At 50.4% G+C, this 18,568-nt stretch overlaps 3 protein-coding genes and 2 long non-coding RNA genes across 7 annotated transcripts in view; 3 read left to right on the top strand and 2 right to left on the bottom strand.

The window, feature by feature from the left end:
* Positions 1-4,441, top strand: part of ANKFY1 (ankyrin repeat and FYVE domain containing 1) — a 52,479-nt gene extending 48,038 nt beyond the window's left edge. For all 3 annotated transcript variants that reach the window (XM_044429806.1, XM_044429808.1, XM_044429807.1), the window contains one exon: positions 342-4,441. In XM_044429806.1, the coding sequence (XP_044285741.1) occupies positions 342-474 (133 nt within the window). In that variant the 3' untranslated portion in view covers positions 475-4,441. The remainder of the gene's footprint in view (positions 1-341) is intronic.
* Positions 4,315-10,059, bottom strand: LOC123023306 (neuferricin). The gene is made up of 3 exons (XM_044429810.1): positions 9,699-10,059; positions 6,732-6,918; positions 4,315-5,139 (listed from the first exon to the last, which is right to left on the bottom strand). Exons 1-3 carry the CDS (start codon positions 9,751-9,753, stop codon positions 4,941-4,943), a joined length of 441 nt encoding a protein of 146 aa, XP_044285745.1. The 5' UTR covers positions 9,754-10,059; the 3' UTR covers positions 4,315-4,940.
* A 175-nt stretch (positions 10,060-10,234) lies between these two features.
* Positions 10,235-12,214, top strand: LOC123023307. Its single transcript, XR_006414693.1, has 3 exons — positions 10,235-10,416; positions 11,501-11,557; positions 12,161-12,214. It is a non-coding gene; the product is annotated as an uncharacterized LOC123023307 (long non-coding RNA).
* Positions 12,215-12,475: 261 nt separating this feature from the next.
* LOC123023554 (putative methyltransferase DDB_G0268948) overlaps positions 12,476-18,568 on the bottom strand; it is a 6,558-nt gene continuing 465 nt past the window's right edge. The window contains exons 2-6 of the mRNA XM_044430395.1: positions 17,192-17,349; positions 15,798-16,011; positions 15,036-15,136; positions 14,300-14,437; positions 12,476-13,199 (exon numbers count right to left, since the gene is read on the bottom strand). Coding sequence (XP_044286330.1) covers positions 13,109-13,199; positions 14,300-14,437; positions 15,036-15,136; positions 15,798-16,011; positions 17,192-17,349 — 702 coding nt within the window. The 3' untranslated portion in view covers positions 12,476-13,108. The remainder of the gene's footprint in view (positions 13,200-14,299; positions 14,438-15,035; positions 15,137-15,797; positions 16,012-17,191; positions 17,350-18,568) is intronic.
* The window catches only part of LOC123023555, a 2,797-nt gene continuing 1,573 nt past the window's right edge, over positions 17,345-18,568 (top strand). The window contains exon 1 of the long non-coding RNA XR_006414761.1: positions 17,345-17,586. This is a non-coding gene — a long non-coding RNA (uncharacterized LOC123023555). The remainder of the gene's footprint in view (positions 17,587-18,568) is intronic.

The following is an 18,568-nucleotide window of genomic DNA, read 5'->3' as shown; positions in this document are numbered from 1 at the left end:
CGCTTCCCCCATTGTGTACTAGAAGCTGTTTCGGGCAGCGGAATTTGCCATTGGGGAGGCATGCCCACCCCCACCCCCCCATTTGGCACACCAAGCCAGCCAGGTAGCTTCAGCGCAGGCCAGGGGCTGCGGAGGAATTCAGGATGCCCAGCAGCTTGGCCAAAGGCCCTGTGATTCTCTGAGCAGATTCCAAGAAGGCCCCCCGGGCTCCTCCTAAAAGTTTCTCTGGAAGGGCGAGTGCAGGAGGCAGGGCTGTGCATTCGTCTGCTCCAGCAGAAGACCGAGGACCGAGCCCTCTTCTCTGTCTTTTCGCCCCCCCCCCCCACCGCCCTTCTTTGCAGCCGGCACTGTGGGCGCCTGCTCTGCCACAAGTGCTCGACCAAGGAGATCCCCATCATCAAATTCGACTTGAACAAGCCCGTCCGCGTCTGCAATATATGCTTCGACGTCTTGACGCTGGGTGGAGTGTCCTAGTCGCCCACAAGGAGAGGAACGCCTCGCAGGCCGAGCTTCTCCTTCCCCCCTCACAGCAGCGGCACGGCCAGTCGCCTCTCACAGGGACCAGGGAAGTGCATACCGTGTCTCCTTGTTCCACTGAACTTTGATCGATTTAAGGGACCACATGAACGCTATATTCCAATATATATAAATATATACTTTTTGTATGAATGTTAATAGTTGATAGAAACTGGATTGGGAGCAAATAAGGACAGTTGCATAGCTTCTGCATGCAAGCCGTGGGCACGAATGAGTTTCGCCCTGCGTCCTCTGGTGCAGGGCTTCGAGAGAGGAGAGGGTGCATTTGCTGATCATGTGGCAGAATAGGCCTGCCTTGGTAGGCTGTGAAGCTGTGACGGCTGCCTCGAAGCCCGATCACAGGGGTCTTTAAAAAAGAAATTGCTAGCACTTAAAATCCTGGGCCACTTTGAGCGGTGATGTCCCTTTTGTTTCCTTCCAGGAGAAAACATTCTGGTTCGTGTTCTCTCTCTCTCTGTCGTAAAGTGGGCCTCTGTACCATGCACAGGAACCGCCCCTTCTTGTCCATACAGGGTTTTGTTTAATGCATTGCAATTTTTTTTAAGGTGGCCTTAGGACAAAAGCTTTAGTTTCTCCTGTTGAAATGGAGCCTGAATTACTGCTCCCGTGTCTTCAGAACCTTCCTCTCCCCCACCCTCCCATTTCTTCCCCACAGACCGGGGAGAGATGAGACCAGCTTCCAAACCGGACTGCACTGCGCCCCCTCAGAGGAAGGAATAAGCCCTGGGCCGGTCCTTTGACAGCATATCAGTGACTTAGCAAGTTGTCGTATGTTTACACTAACACTGGAGTGGGAGGTTCTGGAGACGGCACCTCTCATGGGTGGCCAGGCAGTGACACAGGGCCGAGAGCACCGTGCACGAGGGGAAGGTGGCCATCCTGTCACAGTGGCGTCACAGCTGCCCCTCTGCTCACAAGCCTTGGGTAGCCACGTTGGCATTTTGCAGAAAATGGTAGCGATTTCACCTCACCCGGGAGCTCTGCAGGCAGTCCCCACACCCACCCCCACCCACCCCTGCATTTCAGTGCCAGATAGAAGTGGCGTGGCTTCCGGTCGCTCCTTTCACACAACCCACATGCCTCCACACATTCTCTGCTCAGGGTCTGACGACATGTTGTGCTGTCTCTCCCATGCCGTGGTGCCCCCCCCCCCCCAAAGCAGACCTTTGAAACACAAGAAGCGGTGTTGACAACTGCGGTAAACAAAATCCTATGGGGGTCAAACTACCACGTACTTTAGAAAAGCTTTTTGCCTTCTTAAAAGCAGGTCAAAACCCTGGAAGAGTTTCCCTGTTCTATGAATGAACCAGTTGGGACATGCGTCCCTTAACCTTCAGTAACCCCTACTTTTGTGTGGGGGGGGGGGGGGGGGGGGGGGGGGTAAGGGGTCGGAAGAGGAAACATTCATAAATTCAGACCATGTGCTTTCTCTTCTCCCACCCCTTTCTAGAATACTAACGTGTCCCGTAATGTATATGTAAAAAGAGCTGAAACCACAGTGCTACTTTTTTATATTTCTGTGATTTATAGGATATAATGGCTTTGTATGTTAAGTAAAATCTTGGGTATGTGCAGTATGAGACAGCCTTTTTGTAGGGGGAAAACGCAGAAATTGATTTCAAACAGTACATTTCAAATTGGATCCCAAGTTCGCTGCTTTGCCCTTCCGCCTGCCCCTGGTTGGGAAACGGGAACTCCGTTCTCTCTGCGGTGGGATCCTGGATTTGGCGCTTCATGTTCTTTTCCTACTCCCGTCTGGGTTGCTCTCCTTCCAGCTCTGAAAGAATGAGCCCTGGCGCCCTTGGCACGGTCTCTTCACCTCCGTGGAACAAGCTCCTGCAGGGTTGTCCTTGGCGGCAGGCCAGTTCCAGAGGAGAATCCCGTATTGCCCTTGGGAAAAGTCTTGTGCTTGGTCTGTCCGAGCCACATTAACACTAGACAGCCTTCTGCGTGCGGCATGAGCTTGGTAATCCATCCCATGACAGATGACTGTTTCTCAGAACCAGCTTTCTGCACATTTGCCTAACCGGCGAATGGGGTAGAGAAGGAACCCTTTTGGCTCAAGCTTATATAAAAATGGTTTGACTGTCGAACTGCCCTGACAGGGAATGGGAATATGGAATTCCCCTGTATGACGCTTGGTCCTTGGGCAGTGCATTCGGGTTCCTGGCGGACTTGGGCTGGGTTGCACAAAAACGGTCACTGTAAAGCACTTTTAATAAAACATTTACGTCTGAGCCTACACAACTGACTGGCCCCAGTTTGTGTCACCGGAAAAATTCTGTTGCTAGTCAGTGCATGGATATACTCCTCGAGGACATGACTCTTCAGTAGCTTTTACATTACGGTACCTCAGGAGGCTGCATTGTTAATTCCAGTAGCTTAAATTTGTTGATACAAAAGTGCTTTCTTGCAGCAGGAGAAAAAATACACCTCTACAGAGGATCAGAGTTGCTCAAAATGTTGCCTGGGTGTAGCTTCCTCTAGAACCTCTTAAGTTGGCTTGCTAGGAGATGGAACCCGAAAGAAACAGACTTGGAGGGTGCTCAGTGCTTCCCTTTCTTGACTGTGTTTTCATGAGAAGTTTGACAAGTGAGGCATATTTGTAATGCGGAAGGTTGCTCGGCTGTCCATTAGGCCGTCGTAGGCTTCTTGGAACTTCTCTGGCATCTTCCTCTGGCTTTGTCATCACGGTGAAGGCTGGACAGAAATTTCAATCTTAGTCTCTGCCGCTGCTGTAAAAGAGCCCAACCTTGTAGCTGTCCAAGATCCACTGTGCCAAAAGTTTCGGTCCCCATCTTTGCTGTCACGCGTTATGCAGGACAGGTTCTTCTTTGCTGCAGGGTGGCCACTGTAACAGCTGGGTAGCGTCTTGCCTCAGCAGGCCAGCGTTAGCCCAAGTCTGACTTGCATCTGGGTTAAACCCAGGCTTAGGGCTGTTTAGAATGGCTTGGAGATGCCACGTTCTTTTAGGGCAAGCTTACTGTTCGGTCTTCCAAGTATCTGGGTCATTTTGATAACCTGTTTGAGCATTGCACGTGTTACACATTAAGGTGGTGTGTGTGCTTTAAAAGCAGTTATGAAAGGCTGACACAGGTGATCCCTGGAGGTTAGGAATCTGTTGAGCTGGCGCTGATGCAACTTAAACTGGATGCCCCCTTCACACACTTAGCTGAGCCATCTTTCTCCATCAAGCAAAGGTCCAGCCACAACGTTTATCAGGTTGCTTCACCTACCTGAATACTAACAAAGGATTAACATTGTTTTGCAAAAAGGGAAATAGAAACTTAGTTTTGCTTGTAAACTGGCTGGCTTGCAAAGCTTTCTACATGTCTCAGAAATCTTTCCTAGATTTGGTTCTCATCAGGAGCAGCTGAACGGATAAAACTGTCCATGCTCCACCACAGGCTAAGAGGTGCGGGTTTCACGCAATGGAATGCTTCCCCATATACTGTAGGGTCCCTTAGTAGTGGGGAACCAGCGTCCCCCAGAGGTTATTGGATTACATCAGCTACAGCCTGTACAGGTAATAGCCAGGTGATGGGGCATGTAGTCTTCCAAATGTATTGGACTACAGATACCAGGAGGGGTTCTTGCCTAGCTATTACCAGGTTCATTTTATGGGGTAACAGGCCTGTCAAGTCCCTGTTTGCCACCTGTTCTCGAGAACAAGGTCCTAATCTTAGAACGAGAGTTTCCATAGTCTTATTAACTCTCTTGGCGATGGATTTGTCCTGGAGTGGGTTTCTTGCAATAACGGGGCCTTGAGAACAAGCAGAGAATCACTGAGATTTTTATTATTATTATTCTGCAAATTTTCCCCTTAAGCCCTTGGAAAGCCATGTATTTTTCCAATATTTATATGCCAACATGTAACTACTTGTAATAAAGAAACCTAACTCAATTCGATGGTATCACTGAGTTCATGCCTGTAAAATGAATTCATCCAGCTTCGTCTTTTGGGCAACTTTGGGATTTAAGGGTCTGGTGAAGCGATCCATTTTTTCCCTACAGCAAGACATGCTAAATTTGAGCTTCAGGATCAAACCGGTAATTAATGCAAATCCTGGTTGGGTGAGACATCTGAATTAAGCTATGGCAGATTAGGCCCAATGAAACAGACAGTTAAATTTGCTAAATACGAAGGGAAAATCAAGTTCTCATTCTGGAGCATTAGAACCGGAGTCACAATTTGAAGTTTGGCCATACAAGGAGTGGCGTGGATCTGCTTGTCTGCCCTTTCCCCCCTCTAACTGCACTTGGAACAATCACTGGATTCTCAGTTCAGAGATCTCACCAGACCATGGTCCACCGAATCAAGCGTCATGCCAAATCAACATGAAACCTTTCTGAATGCAGCTTGATCTCAGCCTGATGCACAAGCGAGCAGCTGGCCGGCCGGCTCATTCTTTCACGGCACACGAGTCAGCAAGCGGGTGGCAGCCTTCATACTTCTGCAAGTTGGGATGGTCCAAGTCTCCGCTGGTGCCAGGCCAGGCAAGAGGCAGCGTTTCCGTCTTCACACATACGCAGTGGCCGTGCCCGGATCCAGGCTCATACAGCTTCCTGGGCACACCGCTCCAGTCTCTGCTAACTCCCCCGCTGCAGAGACGAAAAAAAAAAAAGGAAAGCCACACAAATGGTGCACGTCTTTTCTGACTAATTCTGGTCTTGCGTTGGCAACTCGAGCCCTTGGCTAGATCCTGCAGCAGTGAATTCCAGAGATTCCATTATATCTTTTGTGAATCGACACTTCTCTGATTTTGTCTGCCCTAGGATCTATCCCCATCAGTTTTACTGTGTGTACAACTCTAGTATTCTGCTCAGATTTCTTAGCTCATGTATTCATAAAAAGGTTCTAGTCTTTATGCAAAGAACTGTTTGAAAGGTACGCAAGGCCTTCCCAAATGTTGCTCGCCAGGAAGTGTAAACAGCCTTATTTATTTATTTAAACCATTTTTATGCCTCCCCATTCGCAAAAAGCCTCGGGGCAGCTTACAACAACAAATAAACAATTTGTACAATTAGAGTTAAAAAACCAGAAGCATTTCAGCATATACCTAAAAATCCCATAAATACAATTCAAAAGTTAACAATTAAAATAACTTCTAAATAAAAAGGTCTTGGCCTGGCGCCGAAAAACAAATAACCAACGCCGTCACCTGAGCTGCTAATGACAGCTCATGGTCGAGGAGCACTCCCAAGCTGCGGACCCTGTCCTTAAGAGGGAGTGCAACCCCATTCAGGACAAGGTCAAGGTCCCCCACCCTGAAGCCTGACCCGCCTACCAACAGGACCTCCGTCTTGTCTGGATTGAGCTTCAGTTTATTGGCCCTCATCCAGCCCATTACCTCGGCCAGGCACCGGTTCAGCACAGCCACTGCCTCACCTGGATTGGTGGAAAACGAGAGGTAGAGCTGGGTATCATCAGCGTACTGATGATTCCGCAGCCCACACCTCCTGATGACCTCTCCCAGCGGTTTCATGTAGATGTTGAACAGCAAAGGGGACAAAATGGAGCCCTGCGGAACTCCATGGCATAACTGCCATGGTGCAGAGCCATCGTCCCCAGCACCACCTTCTGAAATCGGCCGTTGAGATAGGAGCGGAAGCACTGCAAAGCAGTGCCTCCGACCCCCAAGCCCGCTAGCCTATCCAGAAGGATACCATGGTCGATGGTATCGAAAGCCGCTGAGAGGTCCAGGAGAACCAACAGGGATGCACTCCCCCTGTCCTCCTCCCTGCACAGGTCATCGTACAGGGCGACCAAGGCAGATTCAGTACTGAAGCCGGACTGAAATGGGTCCAGATAATCAGTTTCATCCAAGAGTGCTTGGAGTTGTCCCGCCACCACCCGCTCTAGCACCTTCAACTGGGTGTGATTTTGCTGCCTGATCAGGCAGGGCAGCCCTTCCCAATCCACGTGCAAAAGTCGCCTAGACTGGTAGTTTAAACTTTCTTCAACACGGGCGGGAGGGGATCCTCCACCTCAAGCCGAGCGTAGGGAGCGTGGGGCAGGCCGAAGCTTTCTCCTTCAGGACTCCATCCCTTCCTGAGACGATGCCGCACTCACTGTAATGCTTGGGCCGGCACTGCTCACCTGACCTCCTGCACCAAGACAACTGCCGAGCACAGTCTTGTCACCCTACTGCAAACCTGGCCGTGACCTCCAAGGACCCAGCCAGCTGCTGTACCTCTGCTTGGAGCACCAGACCCGGCTCCCTCCGGAGGAGCTCCATTCTGAGTTGCAAGGCGGGAATCGCTGCTTCTTCGCCTGGGCCTGGGCCTGCAGCCGCTGCCCTTCTCGGATGAGAGCGTTCGCCTGCTTCAGCATCTCCGTAGGTTCCCCGTTCTGGTGGTAGAAGCGCCCGGCCACTTTGCCTTTGTTAAGAGTAGAGAATAGACAGCTGTCATTGTGTAGCCTCTCCCCAGATTGGCCCCCCAACCTTCCTTCAAGGCTGACTTGCTGTCAAATGCCAGCCGTCTTTCCAATCCAGGGGCAACACAGCCTAAAACATGTATTTCCTATTCGCCCAGCTTCAAATTTGTCTGTCCCTTGGTGGAAGGACGTTAAGAATTAAGTCAGTTGCAAGACCATTCAGATTTGTAGGCTACAGCGGCTCAGTTCTGACATCAAGCCAAGACACACCTGGCAAACCACGGTTCGACCTGCTTGCCTGCTTTCATTTCTCATACTCTCAGCTCTACAAGTTAATTCCTTTCCCACACTGCAGTGGTCTTGAGGCCGAGCAGTGTTCCTAAGTATGGATCCTCCAAGCTATGAATTCCATGCAAACCCACTTCCAACCATGGTTTCCAGTTCCGGTTTGCTGGCCCACCACCAAGCCATGGTTTCTTGGCTGTAACATCATGCCCCACCACAGTTAAGCTTCCTAAACTATAGCTACTTTCAAGTACAACTTCATTTGCATTCTGGCTGGTTGCTAACCTGCTTCTTCAGATACCAGCCTGAGATCAGACCTACGTGATGCATGATACTTTCCACATCACTACATTCAAATGTAGACACTCTAGTACTTGTGCCATGGTTTTGCCAAGCACTGCCACCTCTTTTACGATGGGAAAATGAACCTTTTCAAAATTAGCACTAAAACTTCAATGAACATTCAGGCAAAGAAGCAATAAGCAAATCTGCAAAAAATTCCAGCAATCTGCTTGCTTTGACTCCTAAGAAGTTGAGGCCAGATTTTCTGCTGCAGCCTGTGCAACTGATCCTTCAACATCTCTCTCGTATGGGTGATTTTTCTTGTCAGAATTTAGCAAACCAGCTTTTTTAGCCAGGGAGGAGCCACTTAGGTTCTGTGTATTGGCGCTCTGCCCACATGGAGCTCATCGGCAGGAAGTTGTCACAATGGAGAGGGTCCTGAAGGGAAGCCCTTCTCCAGACTCTCGGCATTGGTAGACCAGGAGGGCTTCCCACCCATTCACTTGAGACCATCGTGGTGCCTGGAAAAGTCCGTCCTTACGATCCTCAGCATTTCCTAACTTCTTGGATCTATTCCTCTGCCTTCCAACTCTTCCTTATTCTTTCCTTTAATAACCCGTTTCCCCTTTTTTCAAAATGAGAATTAATCCTTCCTTGACTTTCCTGCAGTTCTCCTCCTCCTCCCTTTCTACTCAACCAACGGCATTCAGGGCGCACACTGGAAGGTGTGCCCCGTGTGGCAGCGAACTCCCCCTGGGCAGACACCTCCTCTGACTTTCCACTCAGGAGAGCGACGCATTGCGGATTCCTGCCTGCACTCACAAAGCAGGCCACCTAAGCGCAGAGCTGTGGACCAAGGTGCTCCAGGTCTGTGGTGTGGGAGCTCCCATCCACCTTGGGGCCTCACCTCCTACTCTGTTTGCTTTGGCCGTGTGTTATAATCATCATCATCATCATCATCATCATCACAGGCCACACCACACTGCCAACACCTGGACACCCCCTGAAGCAGGGGTCTCAAACTCGCGGCCCGCGGGCCAGTTGCCGGGACAGGCGGGGCACGGGGGAAGGGCCCTGCGGCCTTCAAAGCGCCGGGGATGAGCGGCCCACCACCACCACGGTGGGGGAATACTTGATGTGGCCCAGCCTCGCCCCGACTCTACTTCCAGAGGCCCCCAGGTAAGTTGAGTTTGAGACCCCTGCCCTGAAGGGTCCAAGGCCAAGACGCTGGCAAAGAGGGCGGGAGCTTCCTGGCCTGCAGATCTCGGGACCACCGAAGGCCCACTCAGCTCGGACAACAGCAGCTTCCACCACTCTCCATTATGGAAGGAACAAAGCTTCCCTGCGTTTGCACTTACCCAAGGAAGTAGGTTTAATAAAGCCCGTACACCAGCAATTGCAGGCACGAGAACTGAAACTACAAATTGTCTCCGAGCAGCGCCAAGTGTGTCTCCCCCAAAATAACATTCCTTCGGCTATGCATGGGGAACTCAAACCTAACCAATGACTATGGGAAGCAAACTGTAGTGATCACCGATGTGCCCGTTAACATGCACCCATCTGCATGCTTTGATGTTACTTACAAATTGCACAGACTCCAGCTTGTATCAAAGCAAAATGTGAGATATGTGCAGAGACTATATCATGAGTTATCACAGGTAGATGTGATTTACCACATCTTGAGTCTTCTCAGGAATGGGTAGTAATTGTCATTCTCAACACGTACTTGGTTACTTTCCCACCAGGCCGAGATGACCAGAAATTACTCAACGTCTCCTGTACTCTGCTTCTACACCTGGCTGGAATTCCTCCGCCACCCGGTCCACCCCATCAACCTTCACAGTGCACCCCTGGCTCAGTGTCCACACTTTCAGAAGAGCAGTCCTCTCTTCCGCCCTCTGGTAATGACACTCACCCCCTTTGGAAAGGTAAGCTTGTGTGTGATGCACAGAGATTCCTCGAAGAACAACAGTTACAGGTGAGCAACCTGCTTTTATCCTGATACTTTGAACAAAAGTCCCATCAGCCCTAGGCAGCAGAGTGAATGAAGGCTGATGGGCATTGCAGTCCTTCAGATAGAAAGCCCTACTTCCCACACCCAGCCCCAAGGACAGGGGAATAAAAGCAGGGACTGCCAAGACATACCCCTGAGGATAGCCAGCATGTGCAGGCCCTGCTACTGCACGCAGCCTGGATCTGGCTGTTACTCACATACCGATCGGCACATAATTCTTGTTGTAGAAGGAAAGCCAGTTCTGGATGGTTAGCATTTCCGATGGCGATAATCCCAAAACATCATCCACCAGCCCCTCTGGGGTGAAGTCGCCAGTTGCAAAAGCCCTGGTTGCATCTTTCCCTGGGGAAGAAGTACAAGAACATTACAGAAGCACAGCTGCCCACTGCCCGCTGGATCCCACAGGCAGGACACGAGTACCACAGTACCAGTTCACCAATCTTTCCCAGGAACTGGTGTAACAAAAGCGTCCTATCCTTGATACTGGAAGCTGAATATAACCATGAGGACTAGCAGCCACTGATAGCCCTCCAATTCCCTTTTAAAGCCATCCAGATTGGTGGTCATCTTTAAAATTCCGGCAAGCCATCAGCCAAGTGCGGAAAGTTACAGCGTCACCACCTCCAGTCCAATGATGGCACCCAACACTCACAAAGAGGCCCTAGAGAAGTTACTAAATGTGTGGCACCCATGCTAGTAGTCACCAGGCCTAGAAACTTGTCTTTTAAGGCAAAATAAATAACAATTAGGATTCTGAAGATTTAAACATGCAGCAGCATTAACATCTCTGTATTTCATTTTTTTTTATTAGCTGCTTATCCTGCCCGAGCAAGAAATGATCTTCTGCAATTAGGTGTCTCCACGAGTCGCATTCCTTATGCATTCAACTACCTGTATCAGTAGTTGGTCTTGGAGCATGGTAAGAAACCGTGAGCAAAGAAAATTTTGCTGCTTTCTATTTTTAGAAGAAATGTGGAGGTTGCAGATAGACACAGTGCTCTCTCGGGGAAAGCTAAGGTTAGAAATTTGGACCCGGGTATTTTGTCCTGGCTGGCCACCCTTGGAAGCACATTGCTGGGATGACCAGCAGGGCACTTTCCAAGATGCGCATCCCCTCACACCTATTTGCATGGCCAGCACCCAACAGAGCGCGGGGGAGGCGCGGGGGGGCGTGCAGGGCGGCGGCCCGGGCTACCTGCGAAGAAGCTGTACGCCCCCCCGGGCCCGTAGTGCCTGCGTCCCCGCTGCACGTCGAAGACCTGCCCCAGCACAGCCAGGTACAGCCCGGCGCTTCCCTCCGCCCCCGTGCAGCGCCCCAGCTCGGCGGCGCTCAGCACCGGCGCCGCATCGCGAGTCCACCAGAGCCACGGCCGGGGATCGAACCCGCGACCCCACAGCCAGGCGGCCGCCCAGCCCAGAGCCAAGGCGTACAGCGCCCCGCGCCGCATGAGGCGCGTCTTGGCCAGCGCGAGGAGGGAGGCGCTGAGGCTGCGACGCCCCAGGTGACGCGAGGGCCCACGTGAGAGAGCGCCAGGATGGCTCATTGGCCGGCCGGCTCGCGGCCCTCTGCCAGCGGCCAAGATGTCTTTGACGGAGCAACGAAGGGCACCACGTGATCGAGCCCCCTTCGGACCGTTTATTGGCCGCTGTCTCCCGGGCTTGCCGATGGCTTATTCGCGAACACCTTCCGCTCCCCCTTTCATTTCGATGCCACCATAGAAGCAAAAACTTAGAGTGACACAATCGTAGAACTTCAGGGTCTAAATCTGTTCTATTTCTTGTGCAAACGGAAAAGCTGTCCTTCGAAAGCAAGGGCTCCTTCAGGATTTGAGCTGCAGCTTCAAAGGGGAGCTGCAACATGCAAAGGGAAGTTTCCTTCCACGTGTCGTTGCATGCACGGAAGGCTAAGGTGGCACCCGCGACAGTTTAGGCAGGAGAAAGGGGGGCCGCTGCTTCCAGCGAATCCAGCCAGCTTTCCAAAGCAGCTTCACTCTTTCCTGCAGCATGAACCGCGGACGGCACTGAAGGGTTCTCACGAGCCACTCTCAGCCACGGCTCAGGTGCGTGCACAACAACCCTGTGTTGTAGTCCGGCATATTCCCTTATTTCCTCACGTTTATATTATATTATATTATATATTATTCCTTATATTATTATAATGTTCCCTTATTGTGAGGGAACAGACACACTGGCACTAAGAGAGGAAGACATCACCCTTGCAAGGTAGTTCAGAGTATCCATCTACTTTCTGAATCAAGAAGCCTTTGCCTGAAAGCAGCAGCTCATCAGAGACACACTGTATGGGCCAGACATGCCTGGGAACAACCACCAGGAAAGTCCTCTCTTGGGTCCCTGCCCATTACGATTCAGACATGAGCCAGACGTAAAGAAATGCCTCCCCTTTCGCCTTGGAAGGATCCCCTGCAGCAGGGGATTCTAATCTTGTGAGCAGGCAGAAATGCTATTTTTACAATAGCTGGATCCAAAGGAGAAAGCGCCTCCCCCCGCCCCCCGGCTTTGCAGCCCCAGCTGTTAGAAATTGATACCCATCTGGAGCAGCACACAGTGTAGTAATTGGGAGCAGGGAATGCTTAGCCCATGATCCCTGTTATAAAAACCGGGATGTGACCAAGAAAACCCTACTTTTTTTGAGAACATGGTAGATCCAACCGGTCAGTCCTAGAGGAGATCAACTCTGACTGCTCTTTGGAAGGCCAGATCCTGAAGATGAAACTCAAATGCTTTGGCCACCTAATGAGAAGGAAGGACTCCCTGGAGAAGAGCCTGCTGCTGGGAACAAGTTACGGCAAAAGAAGGGGACGGCAGAGGATGAGGTGGCTGGACGGGGTCACTCGGGTGGTGGGTGTGGGCTTGGGTGGACTCCGGGGGATGTGGAGGACAGGAGGGCCTGGGGGAGTGTTGTCCGTGGGGTCGCGACGGGTCGGACACGACTTCGCCACTAGCAAGTATAGATTGGGTTTCATTGGCTAAATTTTAATTTTATTTCAAAGATTCATTGCTGTGTAGATAACAATTCTCACAGTGCTGAGGATCAACGTAATCACGCAGTGCCCATCTTCAGCCTCTTATCCAGAGGTAAGTGCTGCTCTGTTCCCCTGGATTTCCTCCTGCCACGGTGCATGGGCCTGGAAGCCTTCCGCTTTGCTACCAGCGCCTTGAGCATGTCTTGGAAAGGAGCCTAACCGAGGGACCCCAGGCAGAAGCTCGCTTGGCTTGTGGGTGTCCCGGAGGTACCTGCCTCCCGGGACTAATAAAGCCAAACCAGACGAGCCTTTGGACTTATTTTCTGTGAATTTCAAGGGAAAAGGAGTCACTCCAGTGGGGCTACAGGAACGCATCACTACCTAACGGCAGGCATTAAATCCAATGCTCTTTTCTCTATTCTCCACCTGGCTCTGTCCTTTTTATTTCAAACCAGGGAATTCGCTTTATCGTCATCCCTGCTTCTGGCCCTCTGATGGGATCTGGTGACCACTTCCGAGTCTTCTTGAAATTCACGGGCCGTTTCCATCTGTCGACTGCAGCACTGCGTTAAAACAGGGCACTGTTTCCGAGGGTCAGCACATTCCCAGTCAAGGCCCACGTGCTTTTTAAGAGCTCCTACAACCCAGAACGCAAACTTGGCGAATCCAAAGCTCCAGCTGAGTTTCAAGGGAGGAAACACCCATCACTTCCAGGATCCTGGGGAGAAGTTTAGAGAAGAAACTGTTGCTCAGCTGAAAAAAATGAATTACTATGCCAAAGCTTCCTAGCTCAGTTCTTTAAGTCATTTGGATGTCTGAATGGTTGCTCAGTATCAGGTTATCAAGCTATACTGTCCCTGAATAAGGAAGCTTAACCCAAATGCTTGATGAAACACTTCTCCCAAGAGCGGCTGCCTGGACAACGCAAGCAACCTCGGAGGAGTTTCCATTGGTGGCAACAAGAAGCAAGACTTTCTCCGTGGTAGCCCCCGCTTCTAGAACAAGTTCGCCACTGGTTGATGCTTCCTTCTACACCAAGGTATTTAACAGCTTTAAACAGTACAAGGGAACATTTTGTCAGCTGTGGTTAAGAGTGTGGAATTGGGACTCAGGGATCTGGGTTTGAGTCCTCACTATGCCGTGGGGCTCACTGGGTGAACTAGGGCCAGCCACAGACTCTCAGCCCAGCCTGCCTCACAGGGCTGTTGTGAGGATGAGACTGAGAGGAAGAGAATTACGTAAGATGCCTTGTGTTCCTTGAAAGGAAAAAAGGAGGGATATAAATATAATAAATAACTCAGATTTGTTTTTGTGATTAAGTTGTTAAATTTGGATGTCAAATTTGGTAGTGAAATTTTATTATGTTTTTGTTATCTGAATTTTAATCTGGATTTTATTTTAGGAGGCAAAGAGCACTGGTTGTTGGGTGTTGTAGAAATAAAAAAGAGGGGAATCACATGGAGGTGAGTTGCAAAGGTTAACAAGACTTTGTATGAGACTTGCTCATCTTCTCGGTAGTGCTCCTGAGACTGGCTTGCTCATATGGGAGGCATCCAGAAGGGTTTTCAGAAGCTATAGAATGCTTTGCCCTAAAGGGTTTACGGTATTTTCCTAGGACAGCTGTTTTCATCAGACTGTGTGCTGCTTTTTTTAAACCACATTTAATCACATTTTTTACAAGGCTGAATATACAATTTGCTGTGGATTTTCAACCAGGAATTAGCCTGTGCCTTTGGGTATAAATAAACTAAAACCCTTTTCTTCAACTGTGCCCCATTAGACTTAATTTCTTAAACTGGAGGGCAAGGGGAAGATTACCTTCGTTCCGTGTTTTGGAGGAGAGATTTCGCTGCCTCAGGCTGGAGTTCTAGAAAGGTTTGGTACATGGAGAATGACTGGATGTACCCCATCAGATCAGCAACGCTGAAGGGGATTTTATCAACTATATCCAGGATCCTGGAAAGAAAAAAAAAGACACAGGGGCTCCGTGAAGAACTCAGTGCCGTGCCCCCTGTGGATTAACAGAATGGTCCTGATCCTGTGGATCTGTTTACATGCAAGCTCTGAATTCAATGGTTTTCTGAGTCGGCAGTAACAATCCCACAGCCAGTTAATGTCTGACCCTTCTTCTCGCTGTGTCATCTGCTCTCCGGGGCAGGGAAAGCAACTTAATGGGGGCATTTCGGGGAACGAGGAAGGGACTTAATGCCGACACTTCTCCAGCTTCTTTCCAAAAGACCCCAAATATGCAAAAGAGGAAAACAGGGATGCAAAGATCCAGTCCTCCTGCTCTTCCTGGGATCACAGTAAGCTTCCAAGTTTGGGGACTTAGAATCATCGCAATAGGCTTACCCCACTATCCATGCTGTTCCATCCTATCCATGCCGGTTCAGCAGGAAACCCCATTGAATTCAATGGAACACTGCCAGAGACGTGGACATAAGGCTGCAGCTATAAACTAGAGCTGTACACATGAAGTCCAAGCGCCATCGTAGCTTCTTGCAGATTTTAACCAAAGGCCTTCAAGTCACACAGAAGGGCAGGATCTGCTTACCTCTCCTTATCCCTGAAGGGCAGGGAATCAAATATTTCTTTGTAGTCACTCACAACAAACTGGACCTTCTCATTTGCATAGGGGAAAAGCTTTTCTTGAACCTGCAGAAAGGAAGTTTGTGGGGAGAGGAGTGAGATGCCCAGAGGAATTGTCAGCAAGGGACAAACGCACTTGGTCTCCACTGTTTTCAGGCAGCATTGAAAACACGCCTTCTTGAACGCTATGTTTGGCTAAGAATTCATTCGACCACATTTGCAAAGGTCTTTGAGCCTTTAAATGTTTTCAACGCATGGAAACTTTTTAAAATGCATGGATTCATGAAGTTATAATATTTATAAACTGGACGTGCAATTAGTGGACATTCTGTTTGCACATTTAATATGATGACCGAGCCCTCCAAAGGACCATCGAAGCCAGTATCCCATTTCCGTCTGTGGCCAAACAGAGGTTTTCGCAAAGCTCATGACCCAGGTGATCCCATTTAAGCACTGGGCTTTGGCGTTTAGCAAGGTGCTCCATCCAAAGAAAAAAGGGCCATCAAGGAAAATACCTTTCATCAGATACTTGTATCTCCCTGAAGCTGTGGCCAGGAATACCATGAAGGAATTAGAAACAGAGCGAGTCAGAAGGCGCCTCCCGGGCCATCTAGCCTGCCCCCCGTTTCCAGCCAGCTCCGCTCACGACATGCCCACCACGTGCATGTCTGGACGCTGAGGGAGGCAATGCTGGATCCTGGGTGGGGAAGGCGCTTGGGGGACTCACCTCCTTTAGGACCTCCGTTAGCTCTTCCGTACAGTCCTTGTAGTGGAGCCGCATGTCAAGGGTGTTGGTGCTGAGAGCCACACAGCCCGCCGGTTTGAGAACTCGCTCCACCTCCTTCATGAAGCGCGGAATGTCAAACCAGTGGGCCGCAGTAAAGGCCGTGATCAGATCCACGGAGTGATCCTCCACGGGGAGCTCTTCCGCAGGACACACCCTGAGTGCGCAGAAGCACAGCTATCAACCTGGACGGCATTTGCTTTCCCAAACCATCCTGTGATGACATTCGCCAGCGTTCCTGTGCTCCACACCCACCTGTTCGCCACAGACAACCCAACCCAACCCAAATTCAGGCTGGCCTGGCTTGAGAGGTAGTTTCTGCTCTGCTCGTCCGTGGCTCTGGATAGCAAGTTCTCGTCTGTGACTGGATATGCTCTGTGCTCTTCCGAAGTGTAGCAACACTTGCGGGGGGCAGTGCCCCACCTCCCTCTTAGAGACCCCCCATCCTCCTTTGAAGTCTTTCCAAAATCGGTGCAAAATCATGCACTGCAGAGCTGGAAGGGGCCGGGGGGCCATCGGGTCCAGCCCCCTGCTCCGTGCTAAACCATCCCTCTCAGATGGCTGCCCAGTTGCATCTTGGATGCCTCTAGCATGGGCGAGCCCACCACCTCCCCAGGTCTTTGGTTCCATTCCCACAGTGCTCCAAAAGTCAGGAAAATTTTCCTGATCTTGCAGGAACCTGGCTTCCTGTCACAAGCGCATTATTCCATGTCTTGATGATGAAGAAGAGATCCTGGCCTTCCTCTTGGTGACAGCTTTCCCTGTACTCGAAGAGTCCTCTCCTCTCCTCTCCTGTCTCCTTTCAGGCTTCTCTTCCCGAGGCTAAACATGCCCAGGCCTTTCCATCCCTGCTGCCCACTCTGAACCTTTTCTAGTTTGCCTGCATCTTTCTTAAACTGGTGCCCAGAACTGGGCACAGGACTCCAGATGGGACCTAACCAGTGCTGAGTGAAGGGGAACTAGGACTGCCCAGGATTTGGAAAAGCCCCATTATTCTCCAAGCTCCAGAGAAAGGCACAAATTCTCCCCGGAATACATGCTTGCATGGAACAAAACAGCGAATGCATCTGGGGATTTCCACTTAGTGCCTGTCTGGCCATTTCCCAAACAAAAGTGGCTTCTTTAATAGAATGTTGGCCTGGGATTCTCTGGACAAGCTGTCAGTTCGTGTGATTTTAGGCCGTCCAAAGGGAAATGGAGCTTCCGATCCACAGGAAGTAATAGCTGGACTCGATTCTGCGCAAGTCAGGCTTCACCTGGCATCGCTTCAGGCCTGGCGATTCAGGAAGGATGATCCTGACAGCACATCAGAAAGGACTGGGCATGCGTTTACTCACACGTAAGAGACATTTGCAGGGTGTGCGGCTCGCTTGGCTTCCTCAATTTGCGCGGCGCTTATGTCTGTTCCAACCACCACCTCAAAGCGCTGTGCCAGCAAGCAGCTGCTTTGACCGGAACCACAGCCAACATCCACGGCCAGGTCAAAAGACTTCAGCTGTTGAGGAAAGACAATAACCAGGCTTGAAACCAGCAGTCGCTGAATAAACGCGCTTCACTCAACAGTTCCAGGGATGTTACAGAATGTCCACAGACATTCAGATTACTGAGCAAGAAAGCGATCAGATCCATGGAACACCCACGTCCTACTTTCTCCTACACGCAAGTAGCTTTGGCATTTCTTGAGCCGCAGGCGCCTTAGGAACATCATGCAAGATTTTTCTTTTTTTTTTAGGTATGTATAGTTCTCAGCCCTTTCCACAATCCACCTGTCTATCTGGGTTGGTCACGATCCAAACCAGAAGGGGCTTCCCTAGAAAGCCAAGCCACTCTGCCAGGTCTTCCCATCACGGTCCAGGCTGTTGACTATTTCCTCCTAGCAGGAAATAAGTATTTCTGGTCTGGGAGCCCCACCTGCTTCTGCTGGCCTTCCACCTGCTGGAAGAGAAGGGAGCCTTCCCTCTGTGTCCCAAGTGCAGGGTCAGAGCTGATGCTTAGTATTGCTCAATAGGAGTTAATGATCAGACATTTTCTGAAGCAGCAAACGGACCAAAGATTGGTTTCCTGCTGGTGAATGCGTAGTATTTTCTCACTCTCCTGTTTGCCGAGCACTTTCCCTGACACAAAACAGCCTTTTGTAGTGGGTCCTTAGACAGCAGAATAGGTGGGTTACAAAACATTTATGAATAACTAATTACTTTTTTTAACCATCTTCTTTCTCCCTAAAAATGGCTGTTTTTTATCAATATCAGTTGAACATTATCTTTCCAAATGTTTACAATGCATTGTTTAACAATACATGAATAGAGAGCTTTGGCTACTGGGCATAAGGATATGTAATAAACTATTATTATATAATTATTATTTTATTTCTATAGTGCCCAATCGCTGGGGGGGCAGGTTAGAGCAGCTCTTAAACAACAATAGAAATTCAGTATAAAAATAGAAATAATAGCAAAAACATAGAATGATGCTACAGAATCTAAGTCAAAAGGCTTTTTCGATAGCTGGTGCAATCCTTCAATGGACTATGCAGGGCTGATCCAGCGACCCGCCGTGCGGGGCCCCGTCAACTGGGCGCCGAAAAGGCACGGCAACCGGCGGCAGGCGGGGCCCGCCGGGGGGCTTCGCGCGCCGCGGGGGCCGCCGTGCAGAAGGCCCTGCCGCTCGCTGCCCGCGCCCCCCCCCCGGGAGCGGGCAGGCAGCGGCGGCCCCGG

The sequence above is a fragment of the Varanus komodoensis genome, unplaced genomic scaffold (assembly GCF_004798865.1).
Source record: "Varanus komodoensis strain SLA01 unplaced genomic scaffold, ASM479886v1 scaffold20_1, whole genome shotgun sequence".
In the NCBI taxonomy this organism is placed as follows: Eukaryota; Metazoa; Chordata; class Lepidosauria; order Squamata; family Varanidae; genus Varanus; species Varanus komodoensis.
Note: the sequence above shows the minus strand (reverse complement) of the source record. Positions and strands in the feature narration are given on the sequence as shown.

Coding starts and splice junctions, on each gene's coding strand:
- LOC123023306 (XM_044429810.1), bottom strand. CDS start 9,753: ATGCTAACCATCCAGAACTGGCTTTCCTTCTACAACAAGAATTATGTG. Junction 6,919..9,698: donor CAAGAATTATGTGCCGATCG/GTATGTGAGTAA, acceptor CTCTTAACAAAG/GCAAAGTGGCCGGGCGCTTC. Junction 5,140..6,731: donor GTCTGGTGCTCCAAGCAGAG/GTACAGCAGCTG, acceptor TCGTCTCTGCAG/CGGGGGAGTTAGCAGAGACT.